General features: G+C 40.3%; 1 protein-coding gene across 1 annotated transcript in view; it reads right to left on the reverse strand.

The window, feature by feature from the left end:
- Window positions 1–13487: 13487 nt before the first annotated feature.
- The window catches only part of SVEP1 (sushi, von Willebrand factor type A, EGF and pentraxin domain containing 1), a 205027-nt gene continuing 198760 nt past the window's right edge, over window positions 13488–19754 (reverse strand). Inside the window, exons 48-49 of the mRNA XM_052644513.1 lie at window positions 18838–18931; window positions 13488–13787 (exon numbers count right to left, since the gene is read on the reverse strand). Coding sequence (XP_052500473.1) covers window positions 13766–13787; window positions 18838–18931 — 116 coding nt within the window. The 3' untranslated portion in view covers window positions 13488–13765. The remainder of the gene's footprint in view (window positions 13788–18837; window positions 18932–19754) is intronic.

Consider the following 19754-nt stretch of genomic DNA (forward strand, 5'->3'; position numbering starts at 1 on the left):
TCATGCCCGACTCTTTGTGACCCCGTGAACTGCAACAAGCCAGGCTTCTCTGTCCTTCACCAACTCCTGGAGCTTGCTCAAACTCATGTCCATTGAGTAGGTGCCTACCATCTCATTCCCTGTCATCCCCTTCTCCCCTCCTGCCTTCAATCTTTCCCAGCATCAGGGTCCTTTCTAATGAGTCAGTTATTCTTAATAGGTGGCCAAAGTATTGGAGCTTCAGTTTCAGCATCAGTCCTTCCAATGAATATTCAGGACTGATTTCCTTTAGGATGGACTGGTTGGATCTCCTTGCAATCCAAGGGACTCTCAAGAGTCTTCTCCAACACCACAGTTCAAAAGCATCAATTCCTCAGTGCTCAGATTTCTTTATGGTTCAACTCTCACATCTATACATGACTACAGGAAAAACCATAGCTCTGACTATGTGGACCTTTGTCGGTTAAGTAATGTCTCTGCTTTTTAATATGCTGTCTAGGTTGGTCACCAAGGCTTCTCTGGTGGCTCAGATGGTAAAGCGTCTGCCTGCAGTGCGGGAGACCCGGGTTCGATCCCTGGGTCAGGAAGATCCTCTGGAGAAGGAAATGGCAACCCACTCCAGTACTCTTGCCTGGAAAATTCTATGGACTGAGAGGCTCCTCAGAGCCTGGTAGGCTACAGTCCACGGGGTCACAAAGAGTTGGACACAACTGAGCGACTTCAGTTTTTAGGTTGGTCACAGCTTTATTTGAGACAAAAGAAATGAATCTTCTTTGAATTTTGTGTGTGTTCCTGTGTATTTTTGTTCAAGAAGGAATGTAGGCTTTCAAGATCTTTAATAGCATGGGGAGAAGAATACATCCCCAAGTCCATGTTAAATAATTTTACTGTAATGAAAGAATGATCACGAATGGATCCAACCAGGGAAGATCCTCAAGTGGTGAAGGCATTTAACGGGTCAAAGATTAGGGACCTACTGCCTGACTGAGGTGAGGGCGTCAAGACTACAGTGTGGGACGTGCTTTAACCCCTTCCACAAACCTACTCTTTGATGTGGACAATTGATTCTATCTTGATCTTCAGTGGAATCCTATGCAAATCAAGCTCCGTTTCCCATCCACACTGCTGCACGTATAAAGTCACCACATTCTGGGTGATAACACAGATGTCCAGCGTATTCTCATACCCTTTTATGAGGGAAAAAACCCTTTTATGGTCCAGAACGACTACAAAGAGGATGACAGCTCTTCAATACTGCAGTCTATCTGGTCTTCTTAAACTGCAGTTGGAGAGCATCTAAACACAGGGAAGAGGTATCTACTCCCTAGTGGTGGTCGCCAAGGTTCTATTATTTACTCTGTTGACAACGATGATGTCACTCTGTGTAAGTTCCTCAGCCCTGAGCTTCATGTTTAAAAATCTAAAAGTATACACAGCATACTGTGTATACGCAGTATACACAGATGTACAGAACAGTCTTTTGGACTCTGTGGGAGAGGGAGAGGGTGGGATGATTTGGGAGAATGGCATTGAAACATGTATATTATCATATGTGAAATGAATTGCCAGTCCTGGTTCGATGCATGAGACAGGGTGCTCGGGGCTGGTGCACTGGGATACCCAGAGGGATGGGATGGGGAGGGAGGTGGGAAGGGGTTTCAGGATGGAGAACACATGTACACCCGTGGTCGATTCATGTCAATGTATGGCAAAACCACTACAATATTGTTAAAAAAAAAAATCTAAAAGTAAAGAGAGTCCATGACTCTCAAGGACCTTAAGAACTTCACTAAAGTCTGTTTCCCTTCCAGTAACAATAATATTACAGAGAGCTGTGCTGTTAGTAGGACTGATTGGTTGTGATTGTTACTGCAGAAGCAGGAAAGAAGAATATAAAGCTCAAGGTCAGCACACAAAGAGAAAAGGGAAAAATGGCCATATCAGCAATAGGAAGACCAGGACTTCGCTGGCGGCACAGTGGATAGGAAGTGAAGTGAATTCACTCAGTCGTGTCCAACTCTTTGCCACCCCATGGACTGTAGACTACTACGTTTCTCCGTCCATGGAATTTTCCAGGCAAGAGTACTGGAGTGGGTTGCCATTTCCTTCTCCAGAGGCTCTTCCTGACCCAGGGATCGAACCCAGGTCTCCCGCACCGTAGGCAGATGCGTTACTGTCTGAGCCGCCAGGAAAGTCCCTGCAGATGCAGGTGACATGGGTTAGATCCCTGCTCCGTGTCATGGAGCAGCTAAGCCTGTGAGCTACGACCACTGAGGCCTGCACACCTAAAGCCTGTGCTCTGCAACCAGAGAAGCTGTCACAATGAGAAGCCCATGCACCTCAACAGAGAGCAGCCCCTGCTCACTGCAACCAGAGAAATCCCATGCAAGGAAGCAAGGAAGACCCAGTGCAACAAAAAAAAAAGAAGGAAGACTACATGTTCCTCTTCAGGGTGGACGGGTGTAGTCCAGATACCGCTGCCAACAGACAAGCCCTCCGGTTCATGCTAATGTGAATCACCCAGGACCTTGATGACAAGGAAGACACTGGGCGGAGAAGGTACTTCAAGTACGTGAAAGGAAATGACTATTGTAAGTGGCATCTTAGGCGGAAAGAAGGTGGATTTAGCCAACTCCTTTCTCCCATAGCTTCCACTCAGCTGTAAGAAAAACTGACAGAATTGAGCGCCAGGGTAGACGCGGGTCAGGGAAGAGAGATCTTCCACAACAACTCATACAAACAGTGACACTTAGGAAAGAGCCTTTCTCAAATCAAAGTTCAGAGTTTCAAAGAACTTACATGTTTTTCTTCTATCTTGATGCTTACTTTTTTTAAAAAATTAGAAATAGCAGGGTTTAGAAGGCAATGGCAACCCCACTCCAGTATTCTTGCCTGGAAAATCCCACGGATGGAGGAGCCTGGTGGGCTGCAGTCCATGAGGTTGCTAAGAGTCGAACACAACTGAACGACTTCACTTTCACTTTTCACTTTAATGCATTGGAGAAGGAAATGGCAACCCACTCCAGTGTTCTTGCCTGGAGAATCCCAGGGAGAGAGAAGCCTGGTAGGAGGCCGTCTATGGGGTTGCATAGAGTTGGACACGACTGAAGCAACTTAGCAGCAGCAGGGTTTAGAGAACACAGAGGCTCAGTATGGCTTTTCAGAGACCCAGGAAATATCTCTAGAGCTCTGGGCAGTAATTCACCTAAGCTTATAAGTTTCCATATGTCAAATGTTAAACTGATACAATGCCAGGAACTGATGATGTCATTCAATCACTTCTTATAGAATCTAAGCTACAATGATGGCAAGGTACAGTCTTAACATGCTAATTGTGCCACACAATGCCATTTTAAGAGGTATTCCTACTTCCAAGATGTTAAAACACATGCATTTAGGATGAATGAAGCATATTTAATATCCTGTTGAATATTGTGATTTTTATTTAACTTTAACTGCTACCGTAGCACTGTTATACTAGCTAGGGATGTGGTGAGGCAATTCTGGCCAAGAGTTTATTAGTTCTCAGGGCCTTATTGTGATACCTGGGTCAGAATCCTACACACTAAGCCATGAGAACTAAGTGGGGAGGGTCATGGTAGTGTGTTGGTAGCAGGGGCGCTGGATAGTAACAGGAAAAATGATTGTCTTGGCAAATTGGTAGCATGGCACAACAGACCAAGCGTAAGAGTGCTTTTCAACTCTACTTCCCAATGCTGATAGTGCCCTTATCTCAATATTGTCCTTTCTTTTTTTAAAAAGTATTTATCATTAAAGTATAGTTGGTTTACAATGTTAATTTCTGCTGTACAGCCAAATGATTGAGTTACACACACACACACACACACACACACACACACACACACACATACTGTCCCTTCTTTAGTGGAAAAGGTTTGGGGTCATCCAGGCATCAAATCTGTAAGATCCACAAAATGCCTTATTTACTCATCTAGAGCATCAGCAGTGTTGCATTGGGATTAATTTGCCTGCAATTTCCTCTGAAGCGCTTGGCTTGCAGTATGTGGCCAGGTTTCCCATAGTCTAGCCCAGTTGCCCAGACTGAATATGAGGTTAGGAGATAAAAGAACCTGGATTATGGACCCACTGACTGTTAGTGTAGTAGTGAAACTCACAAGGAAATGTACTTGACTGACAAAGATGGACTGACTCAGTAAATTCTGAGTATTTCATTATTTGTGAGACTTGATCTTCACAACAATTGGAGCAGGTCTTTCACTATGCAGATGAGGACAGAGAGGCATGTTGTTCAATTCACACAGCTTATAATGCAAGAGGCTAGCACTTGAATGTGACTGATTAAATTCCAGAGCTTGTGCTTTTAATCAACTGCACCTGGTATTTGGTGCTGCTGCTGCTGCTGCTGCTGCTAAGTCGCTTCAGTCGTGTTCGACTCTGTGCGACCCCATAGATGGCAGCCCACCAGGCTCCCCCGTCCCTGGGATTCTCCAGGCAAGAACACAGCAGTCACTGGTAAAGTGACTGGTGCAGTCAGCTGGTAAAGAATCTGCCTGCAATGCAGGAGACCCAGGTTCAATTCCTGGGTTGGGAAGATAGCCTGGAGAAGGGATAGGCTACCCACTCCAGTATTCTTGGGCTTCCCTGGTGGCTCAGCTGGTAAAGAATCCGCCTGCAAAGCCGGAGACCTGGGTTCAATCCCTGGGTTGGGAAGATCCCCTGGAGAAGGGAATGGCTACCCACTCCAGTATTCTGGTCTGGAGAATTCCATGGACTATCTATTTAGTCCGTGGGGTTGCAAAGAGTTGGACACAACTGAGCAACTTTCACTTCACTTCACCCATAAATAAGAACTCAATCTTGCCATTAAGGAGATTCAGACATAAATCAGTTATGATAGAATGACAAAAGTGCTTTAGTCGACATATGTATGGAATGCTGTGGAGCCCAGGGAATGAGGCAACTAAGTTTATGTATCTTACATATTAATAAGAAAACTAAGCATGAGAAAGAGTCAGCTATCTTTTTTTTAAACACATATACATATATTTATCCTTTTTCAAATTCTTTTTCCATTTAGGTTGTTACATAATACTGAGGTTTTCTAATCTCACATTCAATGTTCTTTCTCATGTGTATTTCTTCTTTTATTTTTAACATAAATTTATTTATTTTAATTGGAGGCTAATTACTTTACAATATTGTATTGGTCTTGCCATACATTGACATGAATCTGCCATGGGTGTACATGTGTTCCCCATCTTGAAACCCCCTCCCATCCCCCTCCCCATCCCATACCTCTGGGTCATCCCAATGCACCACCCCGAGCACCCTGTCTCATGCATCGAACCAGGACTGGCAATTCATTTCACATATGATAATATACATGTTTCAATGCCATTCTCCCAAATCATCCCACCCTCTCCCTCTCCCACAGAGTCCAAAAGACTGTTCAATACATCTGTGTCTCTTTGGCTGTCTCGCATACAGGGTTATCATTACCATCTTTCTAAATTCCATATATATGTGTTTGTATACTGTACTGGTGTTTTTCTTTCTGGCTTACTTCACTCTGTATAATAGGCCCCAGTTTCATCCACCTCATTAGAACTGATTCAAATGTATTCTTTTTAATGTCTGAGCAATAGTCTATTGTGTACATGTACCCCAGCTTTCTTATCCATTTGTCTGCTGATGGACATCTAGGTTGCTTCCACGTCCTGGCTATTATAAACAGTGCTGCGATGAACATGTTAAAGAAGGAACACACAACTAGTGAGCCTGCGAGCTGCAACTGCTGAATTCTGAGCACCTTAGAGCCCGTGCTTTGCAACAAGAGGAGCCACAGCAATGAGAAGCCCTCGCAGAGCAACTAGAGAGTAGCCCCCCCCCGCCCCCTCTGCCACCACAACTAGAGAAAGCCCGCACACAGCAACAAAGACATCCACAAAGAAATAAACATTTTTAAAAAATAAAAGAAGGAACCATCTTATTGTTCCATAATTTCAGCTTACGGGGTCCCCAAGTACCATGTATCTGCTTATTCTGTGGCTCCAATCACAATGCTTTTACTCCCAGACTCCTGAATATTAATCCTGAGATTTACTGGATACTAGCCAATACACATGACATAAACATGTTTTTCTTGATCGTGGAAAATTTCAAACACTCACAAAAGTAGAGAAGAGAGGATAATGAACTTCAGTTATCCCTATCTTAACTTCAACTATTATCAACATGCTGCTCTTCTTGCTTTAGCTATACCTATCTCTCCTCTCCCACCAAGCTCCCCCCCTCACCACCCTTTTTTTTCTGGAGCATTTAAAAGTAAATCTAAGCATGCCTATAATTTATTAGTAAATACTTTGGTATGATTGTCTAAACTACCAAGGCTTAAAAAATAATCAAATGCCATTATACCAATCAGTGAAATTAACAATAATTCCAAATGTTCATCTAATACCTAGTTTATGTCTAATTTTTCCTGATTAATAAAGGTGCTTTTATCAGAAGGACTTTTGTCACTATCAAATGTCTTTCCACACCTCTTCAGGACATCAACTGTTAAGGATGCTGGATACTTCTCAGAATCCTCTGAATCAATCCAGCCATCACCATTTTCACCTTTCAGATTTCTTCTTTGACTTTGGAAAGGCAAATTATGAAAAAGGATTGAGAAACTGGGTTGTTTGCCTCTAAGGAAAAATTACACACACACACACACACACACATATTATCTAAAATATCATGTTTTATTTTTATGATACTGTATTCCAGGCTCCCCCTTAATACTTTTTTGTTATCTTGTATGAAAGTTTTTCTTCCCCACAGGTCTTTACTATTTCGTTCTTTCCTTAGTATCTATTCTATGGCAAATACCACCAAGGATAAGTTGATAAATAAGACATAATTTCTGTCTTCATGGAGGGAGGCAGGCCGGCAAATGATACTATGTACCATGGCCTAGCCTCAGAACCACAGACTTGAAGGGGTGGGTAACTACTGATCAGGAGAAAAATAAGAAGGGTAATCTACTCTATGAGAGAAAGAAAACATATCAAGTTTAGAAGTAGACAGAAAGAGAGTTGAATTGATAAAGTGTTTTATATGTCAGAAGGTGAAACGAGGAGAAAACATAGTGGCTGATTCTGCTTCTTAGGGAGTAGGATGATGGTTACTGTGACTTGGGTAGATTTCTTTTCCTTCAGTCTACTGCAGGATCAGTCAAATACTCATATGATAATGTACACGAGGCCAAGAATACACACGAGTGGGTGGACCTTTCTGTCGACGCCTTTGATCCACTTGGAGTTATCAGAGTTTGATCATCTTGACAACCTGGGTGATGAGGGATCAACTGGAGCTCAGTGCCTGTGCTTTTACTTTGACAGGAGACACCTTAGCACCCAAGAGTCTACTCTGTTAAAGTGTATGCATATTCCTTTCACACCATGCTTGTAGGCTTCTGGGGGCCATCTCTGTGTTTTGGGGTATACTCAAGGTTCAAGTGTAGCAAGCTGGGCAGAATCTTAGGACTAAGACTGTGAACTATTCTGATAGGAATAAAATGGCTTGTGGTGTGCATGCACTTGTGTGTAATACCGCTTCCAGATATACCTAACCTGTTGTTTCTTCCCCTGAATCTTACATCTTTCACACCCATACCCACAGACACCCACAGTATTCATTCTACACTTGAATAACAGTGTTGGTTTGTCTGTTCTGCTAACTGGCAATGTTGATGAGAAGTGAGAACGGGATGGAGGCAGGAGGATTTAGAACAAGGACAATAGCACCTGAAGGCTCAAAAACAAGTGCTGTTGCTGATGCTGGGATTGGGGGAGAACTGGGAGCAGAGGAAAGTGACCCAGGTAAAGGAAATGCCTGTGCAAAGGCTTCAAGATGAGACCATGGATATCCAGAGGCCTGAAAGCCATTCGTCATGATACCTTTTCAATGATGCAGCCATGACTTATGGAACACTTTGAGCTGTCCTTTAAACATGGCCTGGAGTTATTTGGTGGGACTCTTAAGAAAACCAAGGTTGCTTTGTGATTAGGAACATTTTCTTTTGCAAAGCTCAGAAACACAGGCTGTAATAATAAAGTACCATAGTTATAAAGGTTCCTGAAGGTTGAGAATGTGCTGTGGCTGGTTCCTCTCAACCTTAGCCTTGGTCTTCAGGTGTCAGGCAATAATTTCTAGATCTTGTAGGCATTGCTTCACTGCCTCGGTTTTCTTAAATGTAAAGAGGGAGCTTTGCAGAATTAGCTGAAATGGGGTGCAGAGGGCCTGAAAAGCATGAGGGATGCAGGTATTTATTCAGCCACTGCTAAATGCCAGGCACCCATGTGACTTTCCGTTCTCACAACTTTATGAGACAATGAAGAAAATACAGTTTAAATTACAAAGCAGAATACAAACTCTAAGGTGTGCAAAAAAAAAGTTTGGAAACATTTCCCTTTTGACTATACATTTCATAGACTCTCAGTAAAGGATTCCGCTTTCCTTGAAGAAAGTGGCAGAGCTGAGAAATGCACACAAGTGGTTTTTGCCACTTCTTTGTGATTCTCATCTTACTCCATTCGTTCAGGTTTTTCTCGTTTGTCACTTTCTGTGTTTATTATCCTTGCTGACTGAATACACTTTAACTTAGAGAAGCATAAATGACCTTGAACACTGCTGGGAAAGTAAAAGATACAGTGGACGTAATGAAAGCAAGAACTTTAATGATTCAGAAGGGCGAGGATCAGGTGTGTAATTAGACAGGTCAGGACTCATGTGGGTGGAGCAAACACTCTACAGAGTGGTTTCTATGAGGCGTGGGTGTGATCAGCATTTTCTCGGAAGAGAAAGAAACAGCGATCTGTACTGTAACGTTTACAGACACTCCAAGAGCCTCAGTCTGTGTGGTCTCTTTTAAGCAGTTTGGCTGTGTGCACAGAATTTAACAGCCCAGAAATATTCCACCGAGGATCATATATTTTAAGTGACTTTGCCGGCTGATTACTGTGGCTCGAAGAGGTAGCTGTAGTACCAGCTGAAGACATGTGGCCCTTATAATATGTTTGCAGCTTTTTTATTATTTTCAAAACAGTGCATTTCTTTCAGGCTCTATACAAAGCTACACTTTGACCCAGGTGATCCTGAAGAGCTGATTGCTAAGATAATTAGCCGGGAGATGGGCAGGGTGGGGGGGAGGGAAAGTCTGAAGTTACTGTCACTGTTCTAAGGTCAGAGTTAGGATAGAATCATGAGTAATTAAGTATAATTCCTCCTAACAAAAAAGCAATGCTGTTGCTATGTTGGTTGTTAAGGAAGTACAATTCTGATGTAACTTGGCTGGTAAATTTCAAGTATTGTTAAGTGTCCTTCTCTTATGTTCCCTGGAGCATAAAGCACAAGCATATATTCTATAAATACCCTGAGAGTTTTAATAACTGATTTAAGTTCCTTAATTTGATCATCAGCAAATATTTCCCTTTGGTGTATATACAAACAGCTCACGATTGATATTTCCTCTTGGTAACAGTTTCCATTTTTATGTTAACCTACTAACCATCTTGCTCTGAGCTCTTCTCTCAAGTTTTATTCTAAGGAGAGTTTAAATTATATGGAGGCATGATTTTTAAACTTATACAAACATGCCAATGCTAATGCCAGATTAATTAGGGAAAACAGAAAGATGATATTATACTCATTCGTGTGGGGCTTTTACTTCATTTTCATGAATTTAAGTTTATTTTATATGAATATTAAAGTATATTTAAGAATGTAAAAGTAATACATGCTCATTGAAGATAGAAATAAAGGGAAAATTGGATGAGATAAAAATCACCATTGTTTTCTATCTTAGGGAAAATCATTATTAACAAAGTTTGTAAATTTCTATGAATATTGCATATGGATATTCTACACAATTGAAAGCACATTATAAACACATTTTATATACTGTTTTCCACTGAACACTATGCCATGATTTTCCCCGTTATTAAAACTCTTTGTAAATGTAATACTTAATGGCTTAATATTTAATCTTATGAATTCCATAACCAATACCATGAATTCCATAACCAATTCCAGGAATTTTAGTCATATAAATTGTTGCTGATTTTTAATATTAAAAATGCTGGACTTCCCAGGTAGTCCAGGGGTAAAGAACCTGTCTGACAATGCAGGGGGCACAGGTTCGATCCCTGGTCTGGGAAGATTCCACCTGCCACGGGGCAACTAAGCCCTTGCACCACAAACTGGCTGAGCCTGTGCTCTGGAAACTGCAAGCCACAACTATGGAAGCCTGAGGGCCTTAGAGCCCGTGCTCCGCAACAAGAGAAGCACAGGCTTCTGTAACGGGAAGCCTGCGCACAGCAACTGCAGAGAAGACCCTGCTCACCCCAACTCGAGAAAGACCAGGCATAGCACTGAAGACCTAGTATCAGTTCCGTTCAGTCACTCAGTCGTGTCCAACTCTTTGTGACCCCAGGAATCGCAGCACGCCAGGCCTCCCTGTCCATCACCAACTCCCAGAGTTCACTCAAACTCATGCCCATCGAGTCGCTGATGCCATCCAGCCATCTCATCCTCTGTCGTCCCCTTCTCCTCCTGCCCCCAATCCCTCCCAGCATCAGAGTCTTTTCCAATGAGTCAACTCTTCTCATGAGGTGGCCAAAGTACTGGAGTTTCAGCTTTAGCATCATTCCTTCCAAAGAAATCCCAGGGCTGATCTCCTTCAGGATGGACTGGTTCCTACCATAATTTTCCTGTAACTTCTAAACTAGAAGATTATTTTAAGTCTTTAAATTTTTTAGATAATCAATATTTAACTCCCCAATCCACCTTGAATTTATTTTTATGTGGTGAGAATACAAATTAAAGGATTTTCAAATTTTTACCTACTGTCTAATGCCAGTGACCTAACTTTCTAATATTTTACAACAAAAATGTCACTGGTTGCTGATGCTTTCTTGATGACTTCTGAGTTTTTAAGTAGAATATTTAAACTTGTAGGTATATACTTGCACACTGATGTATTCATTTTTCTCAACCCAGAATGTACCATTTCAATTCCTACAGATTTTAACACTGGACAAACACCTTTACTTCATATTTTTTTTTTTAAGAAATTGAAGAATTCACAGTGAATATATTTAGTACTAAAGGTTTAAAAAATAACATTGTTCTGTAAACTGGTACGGCCACTTTGGAAAATACTATGGAGGTTCCTCAAAAAACTAAAATTAAAGTTGTCATCTGACCCAGCAATCCCATTCTTGGAAACCCAGAAAAAACTATAATTCAGAAAGATACATGCAGCCTATGTTCACAGCAGCCTGTTTACAAAATCCAAGGCAGGGAAACAAGCTAAATGTCCACCGACAGATGAATGGATGAGGAAATGCGGCATGTATACAACAGAACACAGCACATCCATCAAAAAGAATGCAGGATGCCACCGCAGCAACACGGATGGACCCAGCGATTATCACACTAACTGACGTCAGAAAAAGAAAAACATATGCTATCCCACATATGCAAAATCCAAAACATGACCAAAATGGACAGACTCACAGACAGACGAGAGAACAGACTTGTGGTTGCCAAGGTGAGGCAGAGTGGGGCAGGGATGGACTGGGAGTTTGGGACTAGCAGGTGCAAACTATCGTATATAGAATGGATGAATAACAAGGTCTTACTGTATAGCAAAGGCAACTATACTCAATATCCTGTAATAAACCAGGATGGAGAAGAATACGAAGGATATACATATATATATACACACATACATATATATACAGTATATGGATATAGATGCAACATATAAACATATGCTACATAAATATATATTGGCTTCCCAGCTGGTGCAGTGGCAAAGAATCCGTCTGCCAATGCAGGAGATGCAAGAGACACAGATTCAATCCCTGGGTCAGGAGGATCCCCTGGAGTAGGAAATGGTGATTCACTTCAGTATTCTTGCCTGGAGAAGTCCCTGGACAAAGGAGCCAGGTGGGTACAATCCATGGGGTCACAAAGAGTTGGACAGACTGAGCATGCATACTCATGTGCCTGCATATGTGGGCGTGCATGCACACACACACACGTAACTGAATGGCTTTGCTTTGCAGCAGAAATTAACACATTATAAATCAACTATATTGTAACATAAAAAATTTTTTTCAACTGCTTTTTAATATTATTTCCCTATGAATCACATTTTTAGTTATGTAGATCCTCGTATCATTTGCAAACCTCACTCGTATGATGCTTTACTTCCTTGTCCTGTCTGCATAACTCAACTAATATAACTTACTGTTAGGCATAGATCTTTTAATCTATTCAAACTAACCCAATACAAATTTTACCTAGTAGGTACATTTTCAGAACTGAGTTTTGCTTTCAAATGTAGTAGCTTTCCTTAGCTTAAAATTTCTGGTACCACCTTGCTTTTTTTTAGATTTAGGATTTGATAGTTTTATGATCAGAAATAACAAAAATCAACATAGTTTGGGAGTCGACGGGGGCATGAATTAAATAAAGGGAATACTCATAAGCGTGGAAGACTGGTCAAGAGGGTGACTGTCAGAAGAAAGAAGGAAGAGGAGTCAGTGGCTGACAGAAGAGGAGACAGTGAGAACCACTCGGACTGTCAAGATCTCTATCATATGTCTTTTCACAGTGATACAGTGAGCTCTGGGCCTTGTGTGGAGGCAGTTCTCCCGAAGGATGAGATGAATTGACCGCGATTTTCCTATTTTAAACAAAATGCAGTGTTGCGGCTTTCCTCCCCGCCAGCCCCCAAAGTCTGACAAAATTTTTATCCTGGTAGAAGGATCGTGATGGAGCTAGGAGGAAGCAGTGGGAATTGAGGGGCAGCTCAGCTCTGCCTTAGGCAAATTCAGTTTTGTTTTTTGTTTTTTGGCAGGTGGAGCCAGGAGCACAATTGTGGCAGTTTCCCCATTTGCCTTTTCCTTTCCCCTTTTATGTTGTGTTATTCCAATCTCCTTTCTCCCAAAGCACTGAGCAGTGGGATTATGACCCAGAAATGGGCTCTCTGTTCATCTTCCAGTTCTTGCATTTCTTACTCCAGCTGAGAGAAGGAAGTGAAGCACTTTAGCTTGTGAACCATGGTCATGTTTCCCCCTCCCCGCCCATCCACTAAGTTGATGCCCACAGCTTTCCAAATGCTGGAGAAGGAATTAGTCAGGCTGCCCTCAGCACCAGAACAGTGTTTTGCATGGAGGATAGTAGGTGCAATAGTTACTTTCTAATTAAATAAAAGGAAACTTTTACTGTTACATATGTTGTAGACATGATGGATCCAGCATGAAGGGGTCTCCTTTGCTGTCATTTCTCAGTACATTGCATGTAATCTCATAACATGCTGGTAGCACCAACCACGAATCTTCTTTTTTCCCCTCACAAAACGGCACTACTGGAAAAACATTATTTAGTAGCAAAATATATTTTAATTGAAAAATCATTTTAAGTAACTGAATAAAAATGTATACCAGGAACCTTCCAATAGACAGCAGAGTATGTACATTTTGTGAGAATGGAGCAGCATCTATTTAATATATTTTTATATAGAAAATACAGGCATATTTTAAAATGGAAACATATAAGAAGGTATGTCACAAGAAATAACAGACTATAACACAAAACAAAAAGGTCAACCCAAAGTAACAAGTTGACTGAAATGAGACAAGACCCAGCACCGTGTTGGAAAGTCTTCATGTAAATTGTGTGATGTCCAGGACTGCCAGGAAGAGATGATCCTGCATTTTAGGAGAGCTGGTTGGTTGTGCGATGGTTAAAACCCAGTCCTCCTTTTCCTAGAACAAAAAACAAAGATTCAACAGTAAAGAAAGGGGAACAGCTGTTTGGGGGCTGATTAAAACACAACTGAAAGTCTCAGATACCTGGCATCTTCTGTGATGTGGTTTGGATGGATGGGGGTCATTCCTTGAGAAAACGAAGGGACACAGAGAAAAAGTACTAACGTACACAGCACACTGGAGTTTTAGTCCTGGCTCTGTCACTAGTTTCTTGTCTGAAAATCTGCTCATCTGTAGAATGAGGGCTTTGGACTTTGTGAACCTAAAGGTCACTTACAGAATGAACTGTCTATGGTTTTTATTGATGGCATTTGTTTAGGATCCATTTTCTGTGCACAGTCAGAGGAAACACAGTATCTTCCTTGAGGACTGAACAATTTGGGAATAATTCATCAGTAGAGGAGGGTACAGACTGAGGGACTTAATGAATGCCACAGGGCATTTCTCCACCAGCTATCACGATGCCTGAATATTGCTCTGTCAACCAGCTAAGTCGCTTCAGTCATGTCTGACTCTGTGAGACCCTGTGGACTGCAGTCTGCCAGCCTCCTCTGCCCATGGGATTTCCCCAGCAAGAATGTCGGAGTGGTTTGCCATGCCCTCCTCCAGGGGATCCTTCCAACCCAGGGATCAAACCCATATCTCTTAGGTCCCCTGCACTGGCAGTGGATTCTTTACCGTGAGCATCAGTTTTTATGTCTTTATTAAGCATGAGGGAGACAAACTTTAAGGCACTCAATCTTGTGGAAGAGAAAGAAGTATTTGTAAACATTTACTGCTTTGATTTCTCAGAAAAGCTTTCTCTCCATCCCATTTCAGGAAATTATATTCCACCTTTCTTTCATCAATGAATTGTCAGTCTCTTCCACCCTTTACCTAAAGGCATGGTAAAAGCTTTAGCAAAATGAATTCCACATTAGAATAACCCAACCTAGGATCACCATTGACTGATCCATGGTGGGCCCTTGAATTAATCTGGACTAATGAGTTCTTCTCCTGCAGTTTTAAAATGGGTCAGCATACTATTTCCATGGGCAGTGGGTCCTTCCACATGAACTGAGATGCAAAGGAAAGCGCTCTGCAGCAGGACAATGGAGAAGATGTTGGAGACAGGAGGTGAGATGGAGGGGAGAGACTTTAGATGTCTTCAAGTCCTCCGTCTGTTTGCCCTCATGCTCAGCCAACGCATGTATGGGGTTCCATATGAGGTCCCATTATTGTGATAAGAGATTCCTTTCTTTGCTTAAGCCACTTGGAGTTGCAATAATAGAGTCCTAGCTAATACAGGTCTCCCAGAAAAACCCATCACAGTATAAGGAAAGGCATTTGATGAGGGCTGCTGGGTCTTCTGGGTTGACTTTTTCTTGAATTTGCCATCATTTAAAAAAATTCCTTTATCAAGCTTTTGAATTAAAAAAATCTAGATTTTATTACCTTTATTAATAGCATTTTATTGTTTATAAAGTAAGTTATTTCTGGACATCCTCTGGTCAAGAAAACGTTCCTATAAGGGTAGTTGATTCTTGAATAATGCAGGGGTGAGGGGCGCTGACCCTCTGAGCAGTCAAAAATTGGTGGATGATTTTACAATCAGTTGGTCATCTGTATCTGTGGTTCCACATCCACAGATTCAGCCAACTGAAGATTGTGTAGATCTGTATTATGGATCTATTGGGAAAAAAATCTATATATAGGTGGACTCATGCTGTTCAAACTCATTTTGTTCAAGGGTCAATTGTATTTTGATATTAGGGAACCACACAAACTCTGAGCTTCCTTCATTTATCTGTAAGATGAAGTAGTTGAAACAAAGCTTAAAATAAGAATGTTCCAAACATTTCCTGTTCCTTTTTGAGTCACTATCACTCTTATTGTTTCTATCTTTGCTTTTTCTTTTCTTTGCTCTCTTTATTTCCCCAGAAATCCTCTCCAGTTTGATTCTCATTTTCTTAAGTTCTTTCAACTCTGCTCTCAGGTAAAACTATCATTTTTATGTTAGAAACTTCTAAATATACTTGTACAATCCAAATTTGTCCTTCAGGGTTCATTTTTTTTCTCTCTGCAGAGACGCATATACTTGAGTTGATATGAAGAAATTCATTAGCATGAAACAGATATTTTCAATAATTAAGTTTGTATTTAAATAGATTTTTATCTTGGCAAGTTGACTTTAATAGTCCAATCAAAATTAAGTAAAAGGACATGAAAAAAGAATCTCTTTTCAGTTAACTGAATTTTTCACTTTAAAAAATGAATATGGAAATACCCATTTTTTCAATGATTCCTATACTATAGAAGTAAATGCACATAATACAAATCTAAGTGATGTAATTACAATGATGTATATTAAAAATTTTAAATAGAGTTGTAATATTCCAACACTGCAATATTTATGAGGACAATGTTATAATATTGAAAATATTTTATCAATGGTATGATGCAGTATGTAATCAAAATGATATGGTACTGGCATAAAAAACAGACCACACATTAATGAAATAGAATAGAGAACCCAGAAATAAATCCATATATATATGGTCAAAAAAGAAGGAGAAACAGTAACAGCAGTAAACTTTGGAGTTGAAAGGACAACACGCTTGGGAGTGAAGGGATTTCCTGAGCTGAAACGGGCAAACTTTAGTCTTCCACTGTGTTTTTGCAGTATTCTATATATAATTTCCTGAATATGTAAATTTAGTGACCATTAGCTAATGATCATTTCATGAGTGACAAGTCCAGCAGTACAAAATTCACAGTATTCTGTCCCTAGCCTGTCATTCTTTTTTCATTTCAGCTGCATGTAAAGTTGGAAAGATGATTTATTGATCATTCTAAAGATGTAACATTGTTTTGTGTTGGAGAAGGCAACGGTGACCCACTCCAGTACTCTTGCCTGGCAAATCCCACGGGTGGAGGAGCCTGGTAGGCTGCAGTCCATGGGGTTGCTAAGAGTTGGACATGACTGAGCGACTTCACTTTCACTAACTTATGGTAAAATAAGTTACCGTAAGTTCTTCTTTCTTCTAGGAGAAAAACATAGGCCATAGGCTCCTTGACATCAGCCTTGGCATGTTTTGTTTTTTTTTATTTTTATTTCCCATCAAAGCAAAGGCAACAAAAGCAAAAATAAACAAGTGGGACCACATCAAACCCAAAGTTTCTGCACCACGAAGAAAAGCATCAGCAAAATGAAAAGACAACCTACTGAACAGAAGAAAGTATTTGCAAACCATATATCCTATGAGTTAATGTTCAAACTACATAAAGAACTTACAGATGTATATGAGAAGATGCTCAACATCACTAACCATCAGGAAATACAAATTAAAACTACAATGAGATGTCATCTCAAACCTGTTAGAATTGCTATCATCTGAAAGGCAAGAAATAACAAGCATTGTTGAAGATATACAGAAAAGGAAATTTTGTGCACTATTGGTGGGGGTATAAATTGGTGCAGCCACTGTAGAAAATATTATGGAGTTTCCTCAAAAGATTTAAAATAAAACTACCATGTGATCCAGCAACTCTCTGGGTATTTATCCAAAGAAAATGAAAACATTAATTGGAAAAGATGTCTGCACTCCCATGTTCACTTTGGCATTATTTACAATAGCCAAGACATGGAAACAACCTGTGTCCATCAATGAATGAGCAGATAAAGAAAATTTTCTTTATAAACCACACACACACACACACACCTCACAATGGAACATTATTAAGCCATAAGAATGAAATCTTGTCAACTGTGACAAATGGATGGACCTTGAGGTCATGAGGCTAAGTGAAATGAGTCAGAGAGAGAAAGACAGATACCATATGATTTTGCTTATATGTAGAATCTAAAACAAAAACCAGAACCAAACTTACAGAGAACAGATTGGTGGTCAGCCAGAGGTAGAGGTGGGTGGGGGGTTGGGCAAAACTGGTGAAAGGAGTCAAAAGGCACAAATTTCCAGTTATAAAATAAGTAAGTCATGGGAATAGTATATATAACATGAGGGAGTGAAGTCGCTCAGTCGTGTCCGACTCTTTGCGATCCCGTGAACTGTAGCCCACCAGGCTCCTCCATCGAATACTGGAGTGGGTTGCCAATTTATTCTCCAGGGGAACTTCCCGACCCAGGGATCAAACCCAGGTCTCCTGCATTGCAGGCAGACGCTTTAACCTCTGAGCCACTGCACATGTGAAAGTTGCTAAGAGCAGTAGATCTTAAAAGGTCTCATTTCAAGAAAAAAAATTTTTATAACTACATACATGGACTTACATAGTTAACTATACTGGATGATCACTGCACAATATGTACACATAGAAATATTGAATCACCATGTTATGCTAATATACTAAAGTAATATAATGTATGTCCATTATACTTCAATAAAAAGTTTATGATATTTAAACTTTTAAACTATTTTCCCTTTATTTTGGGATAATGTTTTCTCAACTATGATATTTATCTGCTTACAAATGAGAAATCAATTGCTAGAACACATTTTTACATAAATTTTCTTCCAGTCCATTAAATACTGACTATATATACTGTAAAAAATATGGACCAAAATTTTGACTTTAAAAATAAATGTTCCTTATCATCAATTTCAATATTATTTTTATTATAAATAGGGATACAAATGGACATCAGTAAAACATATTGAGTTTATCATTTATTTGCATCCTTTCTTATGAAGGGTGCAATCTACCATTCAAGAAGGCATTAACTTGTTTAATTAACCCCTTTTTCTTTGTCAAAAAACTTCATAAATTTGCATGTCCTCATGCAGAGGCTATGCTAATCCTCTAAAATTGTGTTGTTTCAATTTTAGTATTTGTGCTGTAATAAATGTGTGTTTTTGAGGAATCATTGTTTTATCTGTCAAATATTAAGTAATACTTCTTCATTTGGCTTTAGTTCAAATCTCAAAATGGATATTTCTGGATACAAAATGCTTACCTTCAAACCAGAGATATCTTCTGGCTCTTGGGGGAACTTAACTTGAATTTCAGTCTTCTCATGCTGTAGATAAACAGTAGTTTTTGGTTGTCTTACCTGGAACAGTCATGTCCTGTCCATGCCGAGAGACAATGGCATCGGTTTGGTCTTACGCATTTTCCACCATTTAAGCAGGGAGACTGGCAGACAGCTGGGATGAAAAATTCATGCATTTACTTAATGAATACTAAGCAATCATGAAGATGCTCACGAAGACACGCAGAATAAGATTTAACTCTGCTTTCTGCTCCAGCTGCCACCATTCCTCATGGACTGCATCCTGCCAGTTGGCTCAATCTCACATCATAAGGTGGTATCACCTCCCTCTGTACTTCCAAGCAAGAATTGATCTTTATATTTAAATCCCAGCTTAAGTTCTACCTGCATACTGAAACCTTTGCTGATAACTCCGAGTCCACTAATTTTTCTCTTCTTTAATCCTTATTTAAGTAACTAATTTGATACTGTTTTGAACTGAAAATTATTCATATGCTCAATGAGACTGTCAAGCTCTTGAGAGAGCCAGCAATGAACTCTACGACTGATGAAGTCGTTATATCAGATGTTAATTCTTATGATGCTAGATCAGGCACATAGACTGGCTAACATAACAAATGATTCAAAAGCCCTTTGTGCTTGCTAGGAAATGTATTTCATGGCTTTTACCAACTTTAATTGGAATTACAGAGCCTGGGGTTGAGTTAAAAATGAGCCACTGATGTAACCCTGAGTGAGAACTGAGAGATTTACTATACAGCCATCTTTCTCACAGGTCTATAGTCTCAGGGTCAAACTCTTCTTCTCCATGAATCTACTTGTTAAAAAAACCTAAGGACACTAAAAACAGATGAAGACCAGCCAGTTTAACAAATCAAAGAAATAAATAAGATGCCTGTTCAGAGAAAGTTGGAAACGAGAAACATTTCAGTCTCATTATAGCTTGGAAATGCAGGCTTCCCCAGATGAAAAACTCA

The sequence above is a fragment of the Budorcas taxicolor genome, chromosome 8 (assembly GCF_023091745.1).
Source record: "Budorcas taxicolor isolate Tak-1 chromosome 8, Takin1.1, whole genome shotgun sequence".
Classification (NCBI taxonomy): Eukaryota; Metazoa; Chordata; class Mammalia; order Artiodactyla; family Bovidae; genus Budorcas; species Budorcas taxicolor.